Source organism: Protopterus annectens, chromosome 6.part0 (assembly GCF_019279795.1).
Source record: "Protopterus annectens isolate FY-2018-M chromosome 6.part0, PAN1.0, whole genome shotgun sequence".
NCBI lineage: Eukaryota > Metazoa > Chordata > Ceratodontiformes > Protopteridae > Protopterus > Protopterus annectens.
Genome location: NC_056737.1, coordinates 879,861,990 through 879,878,363, shown reverse-complemented (window position 1 = coordinate 879,878,363; position 16,374 = coordinate 879,861,990). Strand labels below are relative to the sequence as shown.

The 16,374-nt window shown below is 45.2% G+C and overlaps 1 protein-coding gene across 1 annotated transcript in view; it reads left to right on the top strand.

Annotated features, from left to right (window-relative positions):
* Positions 1–16,374, top strand: part of LOC122804591 (heat shock protein HSP 90-alpha) — a 171,165-nt gene that overhangs the window by 65,506 nt on the left and 89,285 nt on the right. Inside the window, exon 7 of the mRNA XM_044074551.1 lies at positions 13,306–13,496. Within this exon, the coding sequence (XP_043930486.1) occupies positions 13,306–13,496 (191 nt within the window). The remainder of the gene's footprint in view (positions 1–13,305; positions 13,497–16,374) is intronic.

Here is a 16,374-nt window from a genome sequence, read left to right as displayed (position 1 = left end):
ACATACTGATCTCTGTCCTTCCTTGCCTTCAAAAGGGATTTCTTTGGTCCAGGGCATGTGCTCTAAACAAAGGGAAACCAAACCCTTCAGTCTGCCTCCTGCCACTCAGATTCTAACCACGGATGCCTCTTATGCTTGGAGCCCATTTTCAGGGCAACTGTCTGCAGGGCCTTTGGACAAAGGATCAGAAGCACCTACATATCAATTTAAAGGAAATGTTAGCCGTTCAGAAAGCTCTATTGGCCTTCAGGAATCTTACAACCAGGACGGCTACTAATATGGATGGACAACACCACAGTTATGTGGTACATAAACAAGAAAGGGGGATCTCGTTCCTCTACCCCCTTTGCAGACTAGCCATGGATCTATGGAACACAGCTCTAGCTTGCAATCTGGAGCTTCAAGCTCAGTTTTCTACCAGGGAAACCACTTCCTGGCACAGTCTGAGCAGAAGCCTTTCGGATCCACACGAGTGGATGCTGGACACCAAAATGTTCAGGATAACAGCAGTCTGGGGATGTCCTCACAGACCTCTTTGCATCCCATCTCAATCATCAACTACAGAAATTTTACACCAGGTCTTTCCACAGAGAAGCTTGGGAAGTGGATGCCCTGTCATTCAGTTGGAGGAACCTCTCGGGATATGCCTTTCTGCCTCTTCCTCCTCCTCCTCAACGGGTCTTATTGAAGATAACACAGGACAAGCCCAAGATGATTTTTCTGGCTCCAAATTAGCCTTGGCAGTTTTGGTATCCAACTCTAAAAAAAAAACCTATGTCTGGAGCCCCCTTGGGTTTTACCTCTGTCTCCGAACCTTCTGTCCCAACATCAGGGTCAGGTTCTACACATGTCAGAACTCAGCCTGGTGGCCTGGTTAATCCAGGGCCTTTGATTTCTTCTTTCCTACCCAAGCAGGTTATGGATGTCATTTTAGAAACCAGACGTCCTAGCACTAGAAAGTCTTATGCAGGAAAATGGAAAAGATTTTGTTCCTGGATGCAGGCTCAGGATTCTGATCCTCTTCCTAACATTACCTTAATTTTACTTTACTTGACAGATCACTTACATGAGGGTCTCTTTCTCTTCCATTAAGATACATGCCTCTTTCTGCTCATAATACAGACCCTCCCATCTCTTCCCACCAGCTCATGAGACAGTTTCTCAGAGGAGCTAAGAACTTAAGACCTCCTAAATCTCCTCCCATTCCTGCTTGGGATCTCAACTATGTTTTGAAAAAACTAACCTTGCCTCCTTTTGAGCCTGCTGCCTCTTCTGACTCCCAAGTTTTTATCTTGAAAGACTGCTATCTTGTTAGCCCTAACCTCTGCCAGGAGAGTAAGAGTTACAAGCTCTTACGGCTGTGGAACCTTGTATTATTTTTCATCAAGACAGGGTATCTTTGAGGACTAATACCACCTTCATGCCTAAGGTGGTTTCCAAAGTGGCTTTGAAACTATCCACTTGTCAACCTTTTTCCCCACTCTTCAAAATAAAGGGGAAAGGATCTTGCATTCCTTCGATGTACAGACAACTACGTTTTTACCTGGACAGAACCAAGGACATCAGAAAATCAGAACAATTGTTTTTTCTTATGCTTTCAAGTTCCCAAGGAAAAGCCATTTCAAAACAGACCATTTCTAAATGGATTGCTCATGGAATCAGATTTTGTTATTCGCACCATGGAAAGCAAATCCCAGGGAGTATACGGACTCATTCCACCAGAGCAGCTGCTACTTCTGCAGCCTTCCTCAGGGGAGTTGCTACCAAAGACATTTTGGAAGCTGCAACTTGGAGTTCAGTGCATACTTTCTCTAAGCACTACAATCTATCTCTCTACTGTAAGTCTAGGGCAGGCTTTGCCTCTGCAGTCTTGCAGGGCCTTCTAGCCGCCCCTTTATGACCACCTCCCTTTCAGCTTTGGGATTCTGCCCTACAGTCATGACTGCAACAGTGAAACACAAACTTAGTACAGCTGTGTACACCTACCATAAATGTAGATGTTAGTGTCTTCACTGTTGCAGTCTGGGTTTCCCTCCCTGTCCCCTCTTTACTTTTGTGTAGTTCCTTTTTTCACCATTCTTCTGAGGTGTATTTGCAAAGGTTATGGGACCTTTTTTCATTTTGGGACTCCTGACATCTGGGGCAAGAAACTGGAGAAGATGGCGTCTGCTGTCAGCTTTGTACTCCTGGCGCTGTCAGGGATCATGGTTGAACAGCTGACGCCAGACCCAGACTTTGGGATTCTGGCCGACCCGTGGGCTGCCTGCCAGCAGGGGAGAACCCTACAGTCATGACTGCAACAGTGAAACCACTCTTAACATCTACATTTATGGTAGGTGTACACAACTGTACTTTCCTTCATGCTTAGCCTCTTTCTTCTCTTCCCAGGGGTCCTGCACAAGATCAGGAAAAATTCCAAGAATGTTACTGGTGGTTCTTTGACCCAGTCAATACTGGTTTCCAACTTTCACCTGGCCATGGGCAGTCTTCACGAATTGGCTGGATAATCTTGCACAGGGCAAGGGGGCTTATTCACCCCTGCTTGTCCACTGTTGATTTTCCCCCTTTGTGTCTAAATGGGATCAAATGCTGTTCACTTTTCTGAAGACCAGGAAACCCAGTACCAGAAAAGCCTACATGTCCAAATGCTGTCCTGGATCACCAGGATCCATTTTTAGTGGGGCTAACCTTGGTCTTGTTTGAACTGCTCCATGCTGGCTTAGCATATTTTGTTTTAAAGTGGTCTGCAATCTCAGCTGGTCTACCTTGAACCCACTTTTTGCCTCTTGCTTTGAGGCCATGCAACTCTTTATAGATTTCCTTAATTGACTTTTAAAAGTGTTACTTTTTCATACCTTAATTTTGTCCTTCCTTTTGAGCCTACCTCTAACATACTGCACCAGACATTTGTTTATTGCCCTAATTCTGAACTTCTGATCAAGATTTTTTCGTTTCTGTGTACTAACCCATCATTTATGCCCAAGGTGGTTAATGAATTCTTAGTCCAGGACATTAGTTTTGACAGCTAGGCAAACCATCTTTACTTAAGCAGTTTTTGGTTGGTTTCTTGTAAAACTTAGTTTCAGCTGGACCTTATTCTTCAAGGGCAGTGGTATTTTCTGTAGCTTTCTTCAAGGGTTTGTGTACTAGAGCCATTGTTTAAACTGTCACGTGGTCCTCTCCACAGTTTGGTAAAAATAAGTTATTGCCCAGGTTCAATTTGACAGGGTTGTCCGTGGGTTTGTAGATGGTTTGTGTGCTTTCCTTTTCCAGTCATTTTTGGTAGCTTTAGTAATCCTCCATATGCTGTAGTGCAGTGTTATAGAAGCACATAGTGTACAGGTCTGATAATCTTGTATATGATGTCCTTTTCAAGGGTGTGTGTTCAGTTGCTCCTGCCCCTTATTTTTTTCTGTTTAACTTTCCTAGCTGAGGGATCTTCGACTTTCTCTGTGGATGTGCATGTTCACCTTTCTACTGGGGTGGCTGTAGATGGGAACTCTTCTTCTTTTTAAGTGTGGAGTATTTGTATGCCCCTCTTATGCTTGTGTGGGGACCATGTGCTGGATGTGCAGAGGTAGGAGGATGTAAAGACTTCTAGTATACTGGATGGACACTGGGCTGTCCTTGGCAGAAGATCCCACATGAATACTCGCAGTGAAAAGGGCCTGTACTGTTAAGGTTTTTCACAACTGAACTTTGTTGTAATTTGGTGGTTCTCGAATATAGACTGAAGTTCCTTGTAGAGTGCATTTGGTATAAAGCAGTGGCTGTCTAGCATGAAATCATAGTTTCATAGATGGCATAAAATATTCCAAAAGCTCCCTATTCCCATGTGCAACACTTCACATCTCTACTGTAGAGATTACATATGACGCTTATTTTTCCCTCTGATAATTTCATGGTAGACTTTGTACTGAATGTCTAGCTGTATACACTTTGTTTTTACTTGAATATTTTGGTGTGTACAGCATCTGTTTTCTACTATAGATGGGACAATTTTGTAGTGAGTAAATATTTACTATTCTATGAAATCGGTGAAGTGGACTCTGCCTGCAGATTTGCTATATTCAGAATTTTAAAGTTTACACAGGAAGCCCACTTTTCTTGTAGTTGTAGCAAGTAGGTTAAGATCCTGTGTATCATAAAACAAAAGTTCTTCTAGGATTCCTTTTAAAGTTATTTGGGGAGTCTGTTTTGTAGTAGCGGTACCCTCCTGGCATATGTACATGTCTCTCCAGGCTGCTGTTAATATCGCCAAACTGGCTATTCTAATTTTGACTGTGCAGAGGTCCATTTAATGCTGGGTCTGCATTTGCCTTCTAAGCCAGGCACAAGTCTTTCCTTGGTATCCTGAGATTTGAGTATTGGAAAAGGTCCCTGAGGCACTCCACAAGTTTGTGCCATGCACCTCTTTTAAAGTGCCTTTGTGGAGGCACTGGCTGTAGGTGTCAACAGGTGTATACCGGTGGGAAGCATTTTACTTGGCCCACCATAAGTGTGACTGGTCCTCTGCACCTACTTTTTTTTAAGCTGTGCAAGGTATGCTTTCTCAGTTATGTATAAGCTAGGTCGCTGTAAAACTAGGATTTGGGAAACTTGTATTATTGGGGATTACTCTGGGGGGGGGGGGGGCATGTCAGTGTGATAATTCTCAGGGTAGTCCGTTTACCCAAAAGGACACCATGCACTTCATGGCGTTTAGTTCTTACTTGGTTAAGTACTTCGATGTTTCGGACAAGCCCTTGAGGATAGTGGAGTGCTTGAGTTCTGTCAGCTTGCAGTCCTATGTGGTAAAAACCAAGTTGCTTTGACTTGTAAAACAATAGTGTCAAGTGACAGAGCCCTTTGGTTATCCCACTCATGACTTTTCTTGCGGTAAAATTTTTGCAGCAAGACTTACTGTAAGCAAGCCCACAGAACTTGCGCATTACATTTCTTTGGTTTGATAATGTTCCTTTTATGCATTTACACTGATTCCTTTGGTAATTGTGAATATTTGGGACTCTACACTCACTTGGCATAGGCAACATTCTTTCTAACTTGAAAATTGGCAAAGGACAGTCGCCCCAGTTTTTTCACTGAATGGACTTTCACACAAGTCTGGGAGTTGATGCACCCCAATGTCAAGCAACTTCTAAACCCCCTGGGGGATTACATTTTGGTACCTTTTAGGCCCTTAAAGGATTTTGTAGTCTGACTTTAAGCAAAAAAGTTAATTGTTTAACAAGATCTAGTTTAGCACCTAGCCAATAACCAGGTTACCATCGCAAAATTATGCATCGCTGGATTCTGTGTATCTTGTCTGATTTCAGCTAGTGGGTTTTCAGCTAATGGGTTATCAATCAAGAACAGAGGCAGGCATTTTAGATCTCAAACCAGATGTTTGAGCTTTCTCCTGCACTATTTCAGCTCTGTCTCACTTGCTACAGTTGAAGACTGTGTCTGGGGCTCCTCAAAGCATCTTTATTCAGTATTTGACCATTTGCTGTTGGCTATTGGACAGTCTGTAAGGCTCCTCTCAGGAGTGGAATGTCAGACTCTGGCTGTACTAAATATGCAATTCTGATCTGAGGAGCCCACAGGTTGAGTAGGTTTGTTCTTTGTTCATATTGATCACTGCACCAGTACCCTTGGCTGTATGGGTTATATTGTGCCATGGATGTAACAACCAGCTACAAAGTCTCCAAGGCATGGTTCATGACTTGGTCAACCTTGGCTAAACATTTTCCACAGGGACAGGGCTTTATGCCAACTACCTTCCTGTGTCTCTTTTCTGAACCCAAAAATAGAGGGTACTCAACCTTGGATGTTAAGACAACTCTGGTACTATCTTGAGAACTACTACATCAAGACCTTCAAATCACTTAAATGTTAAGTTGTCTATCTCGCCTTCATTCTTGCTGGATGGGTTCGGAGCCGACCTCTGCTCCGACTCGGCCACTCTAAAAGCTCGAGAGTTGGTTCCACCGGCTCGAGGCTCCCCTTATATCCCACAATGCTAGGCGAGTTACCTCAGATCTCGTTTGCCGCTACAGCGATCGAGGTGTTGGTTTTCTACCGGCTTGTTGGTAAGTGTATTTTCAGTAAAGTTAGAATACTTAAATCCCTATATTTTTAAGTTTAACTACTTTTCCCTTAGTTTAGTGGATTTCTACCCCTGTTTTTCAGAAAATCCTGTTTTTTTTCCCACAAGATCTTAGAAGTTCTCCCTCGGGCCTTCTGGCCTTCCCCCATTCCCTAGTGGTGTGTGTGTGTGTGTTACTCTTAATTAAAACCTTTAGTTAATTGTTTTATTTTTGAGTTTAAAATAAGATAAGTGTAATCAGTGTGTCTGAGTGTGTGTGGTTACACTTTCTTGTTCTAGGATGTCTAAAGACACAAAGGTCTCAGGTTTCAAGAAGTGTGATGCGTGCTGTCAGAAAATGTCTGACAGACGGTCACACTTGTGTCTACTGCCTGGGGCCTTTGCACCTGCAGGACTCATGTGCTGTTTGCCACGGCTTCAGTCCCAGGGTCCTGCAGGAAAGAAAGAACAAGTTGATCTTCAGGGGTCTACTTAAGCCTGAGGATTCCCTTTCTGTCTCTGGGAAGCCCTCCAAGGCTTCTAGGTCCTCTGCTCCAGCTACTGAGCCGAGACCTAAGGCTGCTAAACCTACGTCTGCATCGGCTCCGGCTGGAGCCGATGAGTCTACAACTTCTGTGGTTCCCTCGGCTCCGGCTGGAGCCGAGGTATTAGAAATTCCCTTGTCGGCTCCGACCAGACCTTCGGAGCCGACATCTAGGAAGAGATCTAGGTCACCATCCCTTGGCTCCGTTCATTCGGCTCCAGCATCTCCTCTGCTGTCTGAACGGAGCCATAAATCTCACTCCTCTAGGTCATCGAGGCTGTCTGATCATGACCTTCAGAGGGTAGTGAGTCGACTTCTTAAGTCCGAGGCACTGGCCCAAATGCTTCAGAGCCCGATCCAAATGCTTCAGAGCCCGACTCATCAGTCGATGCCTGCCCCTGTCCATCAATATGTTCCTCCTCCGACTCCGTTGAGCTCTGAGCCGGGGCGTTTCGGAACAGAGACTGTGGTAGCGTCGGAGCCGACACAGATGTCTTCGGCTCCGTCGTCGGCTCCGATTTCTTCTTTCGAGGAATCTCGGCGCAGAGCTTCCCTCGTCTGCTCCGAGGGGGTGAGTGGCATCGGACCCTTGTCCGACCCTGCTCTTCCTCTCGGAGCTTCGGCGCTGGTGAGTTCGGCTCCGACATCGGCCTCGGAGCCATCGCTGTCGGTGCCGAGGGAGGTTCTCAGCTTCTCTGAGCGGGGACCTCTGGCTCTGCCTGACAGGGGTGCGTTCGAGGTCATGCGGAGTGTGTTAGAGCCTGGCTCTACTCCACAGTCGGCTCCGTCCGCCCCTCCCTCTACGGTGCCTCAGGTCAAGTCGACTCACTACCTCATCCCGGACCGCAGAGAGCCAGCTCCTCAGGAACCCCCTGTGGGGATCTCATCCTCTTCCGAGGCCTGTCCTGATTTGGCAGAAGAGCCCCCTCGGAAGAGTAAGTGTAAGAGGAAACACATTGACTCACCTGAGTCCATCACATCTGACACAGATTTAGAGGATTCCGAGGGTTCCCCCCGTTCCCCTTCTGAAGATGTCTCTTTTGCAGACATTCTCGAAATCCTCAAACAGAGGGGAAATTGGCCAGCCCTCAACCCTTCGGAGGATGAATCTGTGTACCTTGAGGCGTTTGGCTCTCGTCCTTCCACCTCCTGGGTGTCTCCCCCCTTTGACCCCCTCATGCAGGTGGTAGCTAAAAAGACATGGACAGCTCCTGATTCAGTGGACCCCACTCCCAGGAGACACTCAAAATTCATAACGGCACCAGCAGACAAACAGTTCTTGACAAAAGGAGTTTCTGTGGATGCTATGGTGGTAGCTGCTGCCACTAAGAAGGAACTAGCTGATCCTTCAGTACCTGTCCATCCACCTAACAAGGAATCTAGGTCCATGGACAGGTACGGGAAGCGGATGTTCTCGTCAGCGACATTTGCTATGCGTTCGCTGAACTACCTGTGCCATTTTACTCTTCTTCAAAGGGACTTGATTAAAGAAGCGAGTGACATGTTGAAGGACCCTACAGCTGCGGGTTTTCAAGATGATATGAACACTCAGCTGGCTACCCTTAACTCCATAGCCAACTCCTCCATGCGCCTCCTTTCTTATGCGGCTGATGGAGCGAGTAGGGCCGCAGGGACGGGTGTGGCCTTACGTAGGCATGCCTGGATGCGGCTATGCAATTTTGCGGACCCCTTCAAGACGTCTTTCACTAATTCCCCGTTTTAATTCCCCGTTTGGATCATCTCTCTTTGGTCCTCAAGTGAAAGAAACCTTGACTAGGTGCGAGACTGATGGCAAGATTCTTTCTGCCGTCTGAGTCCGTTTTTCTACTCCTTCTAGGCCTTACCCCAAAGGCCAGAAAAGTGGGAAAATGTGGTTCCGTAAACAATCTCAAGGGACTTTGCCTGGCCGACAGTCGTTTCCCGCCAGAGGCAGAGGCGGGAATAACAATGGTAGGCGTGCCCTAGGCAGGGGGCTCCGCAGAACCAGGGCAATCGAGAAGCCTTCTCTGATAAGCCCTTTCAGCGTACCTGAGTTGTTGCCCGACTGCCCACCTTCGGAGGCAGTCGGGGGAAGATTGTCACTGTACCCAGAAGCCTGGCTATCCCTGACTCGAGACAAATGGGTACAGTCCGTCATTTCCGAAGGCTATTCTATCCCCTTTCTTCGCATTCCAAACCAGTCAAAAAAATCCCTTCCAGATGTTCCACCCGCTCAAAGGGATCTAGCGGTTTTGGAAATTTCAAAGCTGCTTGCAAAAAGAGCAATTCAACCAGTTCCAGCAGACCAGCAAGGATCCGGAATCTACTCAAGGTTCTTTAGTTCCAAAGAAAACAGGGGACTGGAGACCAATTTTGGATCTCAGTATCTTGAACAGATCAGTCAAGAAAACAAGATTTCGGATGGTCACGCTGCAGTCCATCCTTCCCCTATTGGGAAAAGGAAACTGGATGTGCTCTATAGACCTTCAGGATGCGTACTATCACATAAAAATGAACAGACGCTCCAGAAGATTCCTCCGCTTCAGGCTGGGAACCAGTCATTTTCAATTCAGGGCCCTGCCCTTTGGTCTCACCACTGCCCCCCGGGTGTTTACCAAATGCATGGCAGTGGTAGCTTCTTACCTGAGATGACAAGGATTCCAGGTGTTTCCATATTTGGACGACTGGCTCCTCACAGCTCCCACCAAGCATCTCCTTCTGATGGCCAGGGATTACACTTTTCGCATTTGTCAAAAGTTAGGCATTTCAATAAATTGCGAAAAGTCTGTTTTGTCGCCTTGTCGTACTATTACCTTCATAGGTGCAAATCTAGACACAGTAGACATGTCTGCGAGGCTAACAGATCAGAGAATAACAGACATACACAAACTGGTCTCACTCCTTTTCAACAACAGAATCAAAGCCAGGTTAGTTCTGAAAGTGTTGGGAATTATGGCGGCCATACCTCTGCTTCCATTAGCCAGATTCCACATGCGAATCCTTCAATGGATGCTCTTTACACAATGGTCATACCAGCAACTTCCAATGTCCCACACCATTATGATCACGCAGGCATGCAGAAATCATCTCATGTGGTGGATGTCTTCCCCTCAGCTCTTGTTGGGAAGACCCTTTGTTCCTCCCCCTCCGGTTGCTACTCTGACAACGGACGCCTCCCTGATCGGGTGGGGGGGGCATTATCAGGGCAGGACGGTCCAGGGCACATGGCAACCAGACGAATGCCACTTGCACATAAATGTTCTGGAGATGAGAGCAGTGCTTTTAGCGTTGCAAGCCCTTCAAGACTCTCTTCCCTTGGGAACGATTGCAATCCAGACAGACAATATGTCTGTAGTGTGGTACATCAACAAACAAGGCGGAACCAGGTCCTACCCCTGTGTCGAGAAGCACTCAGATTGTGGCAATGGGCGATTTCTTCTCAGCGGTTTCTGATAGCAACGCACATCCCCGGGAAGTCCAATCAAATCACGGACAAATTGAGCAGAGCTATCCTCATGCCTCACGAGTGGTCTCTGAAAGACTCTGTTGTGAGAGATTTTTCTCAAGTGGGGTCAGCCTTGCTGCGATCTTTTTGCTACTCCCCAAAACAGCAAGTGCAGAGATTATTTCACTCTATTCCCTTTACCAGGCCAACCCAGCAGAGACGCTCTAGTCCAAGTTTGGCCCCGGGACTTCTGTATGCATTTCCTCCCTTCCCACTAATCTCTCAAGTGATACAGAAAGCTATCGCTCAGAAGGCCTCGTTGATCCTCATTGCTCTTTACTGGCCTCGACAGGTGTGGTTCCCCTTTCTACATCAATTTCTATTGGAGCGACCTTGGCATCTGGACCTAGTTCCAGATCTTTTGATCCATCAGTCGGATCAGTTTCATCGCTCCCTCCCCTCTCTGAACCTCACTGCTTGGTTCCTCCAGTTCCAACCTTAGCCAGGCTTCCTCAATTATCTCACTCTGTTCGAGATATTTTGATAGCTTCCCATAAATCTTCCACTCGGAAGATTTATTTGAGTAAGTGGAAACGCTTCACATATTGGGCTCAAGGAAGGGACATAGATCCCTTCACTGCTTCCATCCAAATGGTCCTTGATTTTCTAGCTGAACTCTTCCATGCAGGTTCATCTCCTTCTACTCTTAAAGTTCAATTGGCAGCTATTTCTAACTTTCATGTGGGTATTTCTGAGTCTGCCTTAATGTCCCACAAGCTTTGCAAAGCCTTTTTGAAGGGAGTTTTTCTTCTCAGACCTCCTATAAGAAATCCTCCTCCTTGGGACCTAAATTTAGTTCTTACTACTTTGATTCTTCCCCCTTTCGAACCTGCAGCCTCCTGTTCTTTAAAATTGCTATCCTGGAAGACTCTTTCTGGTAGCTATTACTTCAGCTAGAAGAGTTTCAGAACTTCATGCACTCAGCTGTCGACCTCCTTATCTATTGTTCCATAAGGACAGGGTATCCTTACGAACCAACCCGTCCTTTTTGCCTAAGGTAGTCTCGACGTCTAACCTAAATCAAAGCATTGACCTCCCTGTCTTTTTTCCAGAATATTCCAATAGGTCTGAACAAAAATTACACTGGCTAGATGTTCGTCAGTTGAGGTACTATTTGGATAGAACAAAACCATTCAGAAAATCTGACCAGCTGTTTGTCTCCTATGCAGAAGGCAGAAAGGGACTTTCAGTTTCAAAGGTATCATTATCTAGATGGCTAACATCTCTGATTTCCCTTGTTTATGAAATTAGACACCAAAAGCTGCCTAATAAACCTAAGGCCCATTCCACCAGAGCCTTGGTTACTTCTTTAGCCTTCCAAGACAGACTGCCTATTGACACCATTTGTGCAGCGGCTACTTGGGCTACTCCTCACACTTTCATTTCTCATTATAAGTTGGATTTAGCTTCTAGGCATAGAGCTAACTTTGGTTCCACTGTTCTCAGGAGTCTGTTCCGTTAGGCCACCCGGGACAAGGTGCTAGGGACGCGGTCCCATCCAGCAAGAATGAAGGCGAGATAGACAACTTAACATATAGAAGTTATGTTCTTACCATAACGTTCCATGTTAGTTGTCTTCTTCTCGCCTTCTTCTTGCGTCCCACCCTCCTTCCCCCTGGCCTGGACAGACCTAGAGGAGTTGTGATTGTGACCTCTCTTTCTACCACCTCTTTACTTGGGCATATGCTGCTTTGCATATTTCCTGAATCAGGATGTAGGTCACCCTTCTCCCTGTTAAGAGTTGGACTCTGTTTATAGTTATTCTGTTACTATTATAAGCTGGGGTTAGCTTACAAACGAGATCTGAGGTAACTCTCGCCTAGCATTGTGGGATATAAGGGGAGCCTCGAGCCGGTGGAACCAACTCTCGAGCTTTTAGAGTGGCCGAGTCTGAGCCGAGGTCGGCTCCGAACCCATCCAGCAAGAAGAAGGCGAGAAGAAAACTAACATGGAACGTTATGGTAAGAACATAACTTCTATTTTCTTATGAAGGTAGTAAAGAGCCTATTTCTAAACTTTCTGATTGTGAGGTTACCTTTTTGTTAATCTAGGTCTGGATGAAGCTTTGTGGGGACCATTGTCCAGGGGTGCTTGGGCTTCCACCTTCCAAATGTAGTTGGGGTAATAAAGCTATATAGCTAAGGCTATTGCAACAGTGATCCATATGATGAATGTGGTACAGTTGTGTACCTACTCTTAAGTAGGTGTTTAAACTTTCAATACTCCGCTTGTGAATGGTCCATTGAGATTAGTGCTCCACTCAGAACTAATTGCTGCAGTAGCTGCTCCCTCCTTCCATACTGTTTATGCCAGGGTGTCTGGCATTCATTTCAGAGCTTTGCCTCCCTCTCTGGCAGAATAGCTCTGAAGGGCTTGGCATGCAAAATTCTCAGTGCAGTTCGAGCTGCCAGTTAGGGCATTTAGGAGGTCCCCTGAAGCTTTGTAAACTGGTAGCCTGTTGGCTATATGGGTTAGACCCTGCCAGCTATGAGGCTGCTGCATTTATTTGGACATATGTTTTAATTGTAGGTTTGCTTTATGGTAAGCACCCATTCTTAATGTTTTCCGCGGTTGTAGTTTTCCCTGTAAATTAAAGCATCCTTCATTGAGGTTGGTGGCTATCTTCTGCCTTCAGGAAATCCTGTGAATGAAAATTGTGCAATCTGTTGCATGGGCTTTATTTACCTTGGTTGAATCTAATTTACACAAGATTTCTAGAGCTTGCCTTGGGGTTATTCTCAAGGGTCTCCTGTTAAGATGCTGCTTGGGCACTAACAAGCCAGGTATGCCAACAAATTATGCTGGAATGGACTGAATAAATAGAATTGAGTTTTATGTACTGGCATAACCAGGTTCTCCTCTCCCATTCTGTCTTTCTGTTTCTTGGTTCTGCCATACTGTGCAATGCCCTTTTCTGTACCTTTTGTCAGCAAACTTGTAGTAAGCCTGACCTAAAGTGTTATGGGAGAGAAACATTTTAAAGGGTCTTAAGTTTTTTCAGATTGGAGTTTGACAAGGGGTTATAGACCAAGGATTCAGTGTCACTGTTTTAATGATGCTCCATTTGGTATGTATGCATTGACTTTTCAAAATTTGAAAGGACAAGTGTTTTAGACAAAGGAATAGCTTTTGATTTAGTACACAGCTGTTAAATTCCATGGCTGGATGTGTATATCTGGACTTCACATTTTATGCTTTTTTTCTTTAAAGATTTTATCAAGGGTGTGGTAGATTCTGAGGACCTTCCCCTGAATATTTCCAGAGAAATGCTGCAACAGAGCAAGATCCTGAAAGTCATCCGGAAGAACCTGGTTAAGAAGTGTCTGGAACTTTTCACGGAGGTGGCAGAAGATAAGGAAAACTACAAGAAATTCTACGAGCAATTTTCAAAAAATATGAAGGTAAAATATCCCATTTAATACTTATGCAAGTCATCACAGAACTTAACATTTAGCAGATTATGGTTCTTTTTCCAGTTAAGGGATTTGATTAATGGCAGCTGCTTCCAAGTCTTGTGGTACGGCTACCTTTTAATGTGAACTCAAGGTACAGAATTTTACACTTCTGCTCTATTTTAAGGAGAGTATTTAATTTGAGTACACTGGTAAATGTATTCAAAAGTAACAGTGGTGGGGTTAAGCTGTTGGTGCTTTAATGCTTGGCAGAATTTCTTGGTGATCATGCTGGCTTCTAGCAATGATCCCTAGTGAGTAGTAGTGTTATGAAGGTGATGTATTTTTCAGACTTTTGGCTGTCTCTGAACTCCTTTCAGTTGCCAAATGACCAGCATTTAAACTCTAGTGGGTGGTGTATCATTGCAGCTGTCTTCAGGTTGGGGGGAGGTACTGTCATTGCATGGTACTTTTTTTCTGTGTTTAAATAGATACCATAAGGCTCTCAAAGTTACCCCAGTTTAAGGGGTTTTCAGTCTTGTCATAAGCTGTTGCTTTTCACTCGACAGTGGTATTCTTTGTGTGTGTTAGACTTGCTTGGTTGCTGAACCCTTTAATAGTTCGCTAGGGATTTTCTTGGTTTCTAGTGTTTCCTGATTACTTGTATCCTTGGCAAATGTATCTTGACAGATACTACCATTTTAGGCCATGGTTTGTAGAGGTTTTGCAAAGGCTTTTTCTACATTTAAAAAAAATTTGCTAGCATCATTGGAGCTTAAGTTTTAGGCCATGTCCTTTTACAAAACCTGCTTTAGGGTTTCCCCTGAAAAGAGGCTACTAGCCATAGTGGGATTTATCTGGTAAATAAGTGCTTTCCCGTTATCCTGGTAATTAAAACTATTTCAAGTTTGCCAGTGGATTGTATAGTAATGTCAGTGGGATAAGTGTGGCTTGAGCTACTTCCCATTGCCTGCTGGGCAAAGCAGTGAGACTTGGTCCCATTTTTCAGTTGCACTATAAACGGTCGTGGAAAAGCTACATTTGTGGCTTTTCTAGAGCAGTTCAATCAACAACCTGGACGTGCAGGCAGAGCTATTCCCTGTTGGGTCCAGATGCTTTAAATCTTGCAGCAGTTGGCTGCAATTCATGAAGGAGGTAGAGATTGGGGCAGGAAGAGCCTACACAGATTGTAGCTGTAGAGGGGGTTGTTTAATGCTTCAACTGCTAAAGAAATTGCATGATTTTTTCCAACAGCTAAGCCAGGCAGCTATTGTACCCATAACTGCATATCCACCACTCCTGTGGTGATCTGATGGTAGAGGATGTGGCCAATGTCATATTAGCCACCCCTCCATGTCCAACTTTGGTGTGCTTAAAAAGTGGCAACCCTTATTTCCAGGGAAGGTGCTGTCTGGTCCCCTTGTTTCCAGGGAGGTAATGTGTGTATCCTTTAGTCATTCTTTACAGTGCCATTCTTCTCTCATTCTAAACTTCAGAATTTTTAAATTTTTGGCTTGGTTATCACCACTGCCTTAAATTCACTGCAAGCCATAAAATTTAACTTGCCACTCCTTCCCATGTGCAAACTTTAGTCTGTGCTGATGTGAGTGACTAGTGCAGTCGTGATGAAATGCAGGGCTGCAGTAAGTTGTGATTCATGTGAAAATAATATTTGGTTGTCAAGTACCAATTTAAGCCATTTGTTTTCAACATAATGGATGAAAGGTACTAGGCTGTCGGCCCAAGGGCCTACATAAGCCTGGCCAACAGCTTTCTTGGGCGGCACAAGCCAGGGAACTTTATTTTCCTGTGCCACTGTCTCTAGCAGAGATGCAGACGTGATCTCCAGGGTGTTTTCTATTTCCCCATCCACTCATTAAGATTTTTCTTGAGTGCTAATGAACTTTGCTTGACATAAATGGGTAGCCTGTTCCAGAGTATGGGAAGTCTCTGACGGGAATCTATCCCTCCAGCATGTCCTGTTTATTGTGGTGAAAGTTTAGGTCCCTAGAGTGTGTAGCTCTGAAGGATTGGGATTTGTTTAGGTGTAGCATGTCTAACAGCTCTGGGTTTGACAGCTTTATGTTTGGCAGAGATCACCTCAGAGTAGGTGATATGCTATAGAGTAAAGCTTATGGAGTAAAGCTCCCCCCCCCCCCCCCCTCAGCAAGGCCCTTCTGTAGGATTTCCACATTTGTGGACTTGACTGTGGCTCCTAGTTTGCAGTCATCTGCGAACTTCGTTGGCCAGTGGCCTTCTGTGTTGGCCTGTACTTCAGAGAAGTAGATAACAAATGAAAGAGGTCTCAGGACAGAACCCTGTGGTACTCCACCTGTCGGTGCTTTGAGGTTAGATTTGGAGTCTGCACCTTTTAGTGTGGGTTCTGTCAAGTGAGCCAGTTAACCAATCTTGTGATGTAGGGATTTATACCTATTTAGGGAGTTTAGCTATAATTCCAGAATAGGGGGTGGTGTCAAGCCTTGGCAAGGTCAAGATGGGCTGTGTGAACCACCTTATCCTCATCTACAGCATTGGTGACTGCCTCAAAGTCTATTAGGTTCAGGAGGCATGATCTGCCTTTCTCACAAACACAAATTGGGTGAGATCCAAAGTTTGAGGTTACCAATGTCTTTGAGTTCCATGATGCATTCCATGGACTTGCCGATAATAGGTCGATAGTTCCCAAGATCAGTGGTGGCTCCCCCCTTTGTGGAGTGGGGTAACTGTTGCTGTGTGCCATTCATTGGGCGCACAGCCTTATGGGAGGCTGTTATTGAACATGGTGCTTAAATGGGGAGCCAATTTGTTCTGAAGTTCGTGTAAAACGCAGCCTGGGATGTTGTCCGACCCCATGGATGCTGGGATGTCCTTCAAGAATGCAACTGCA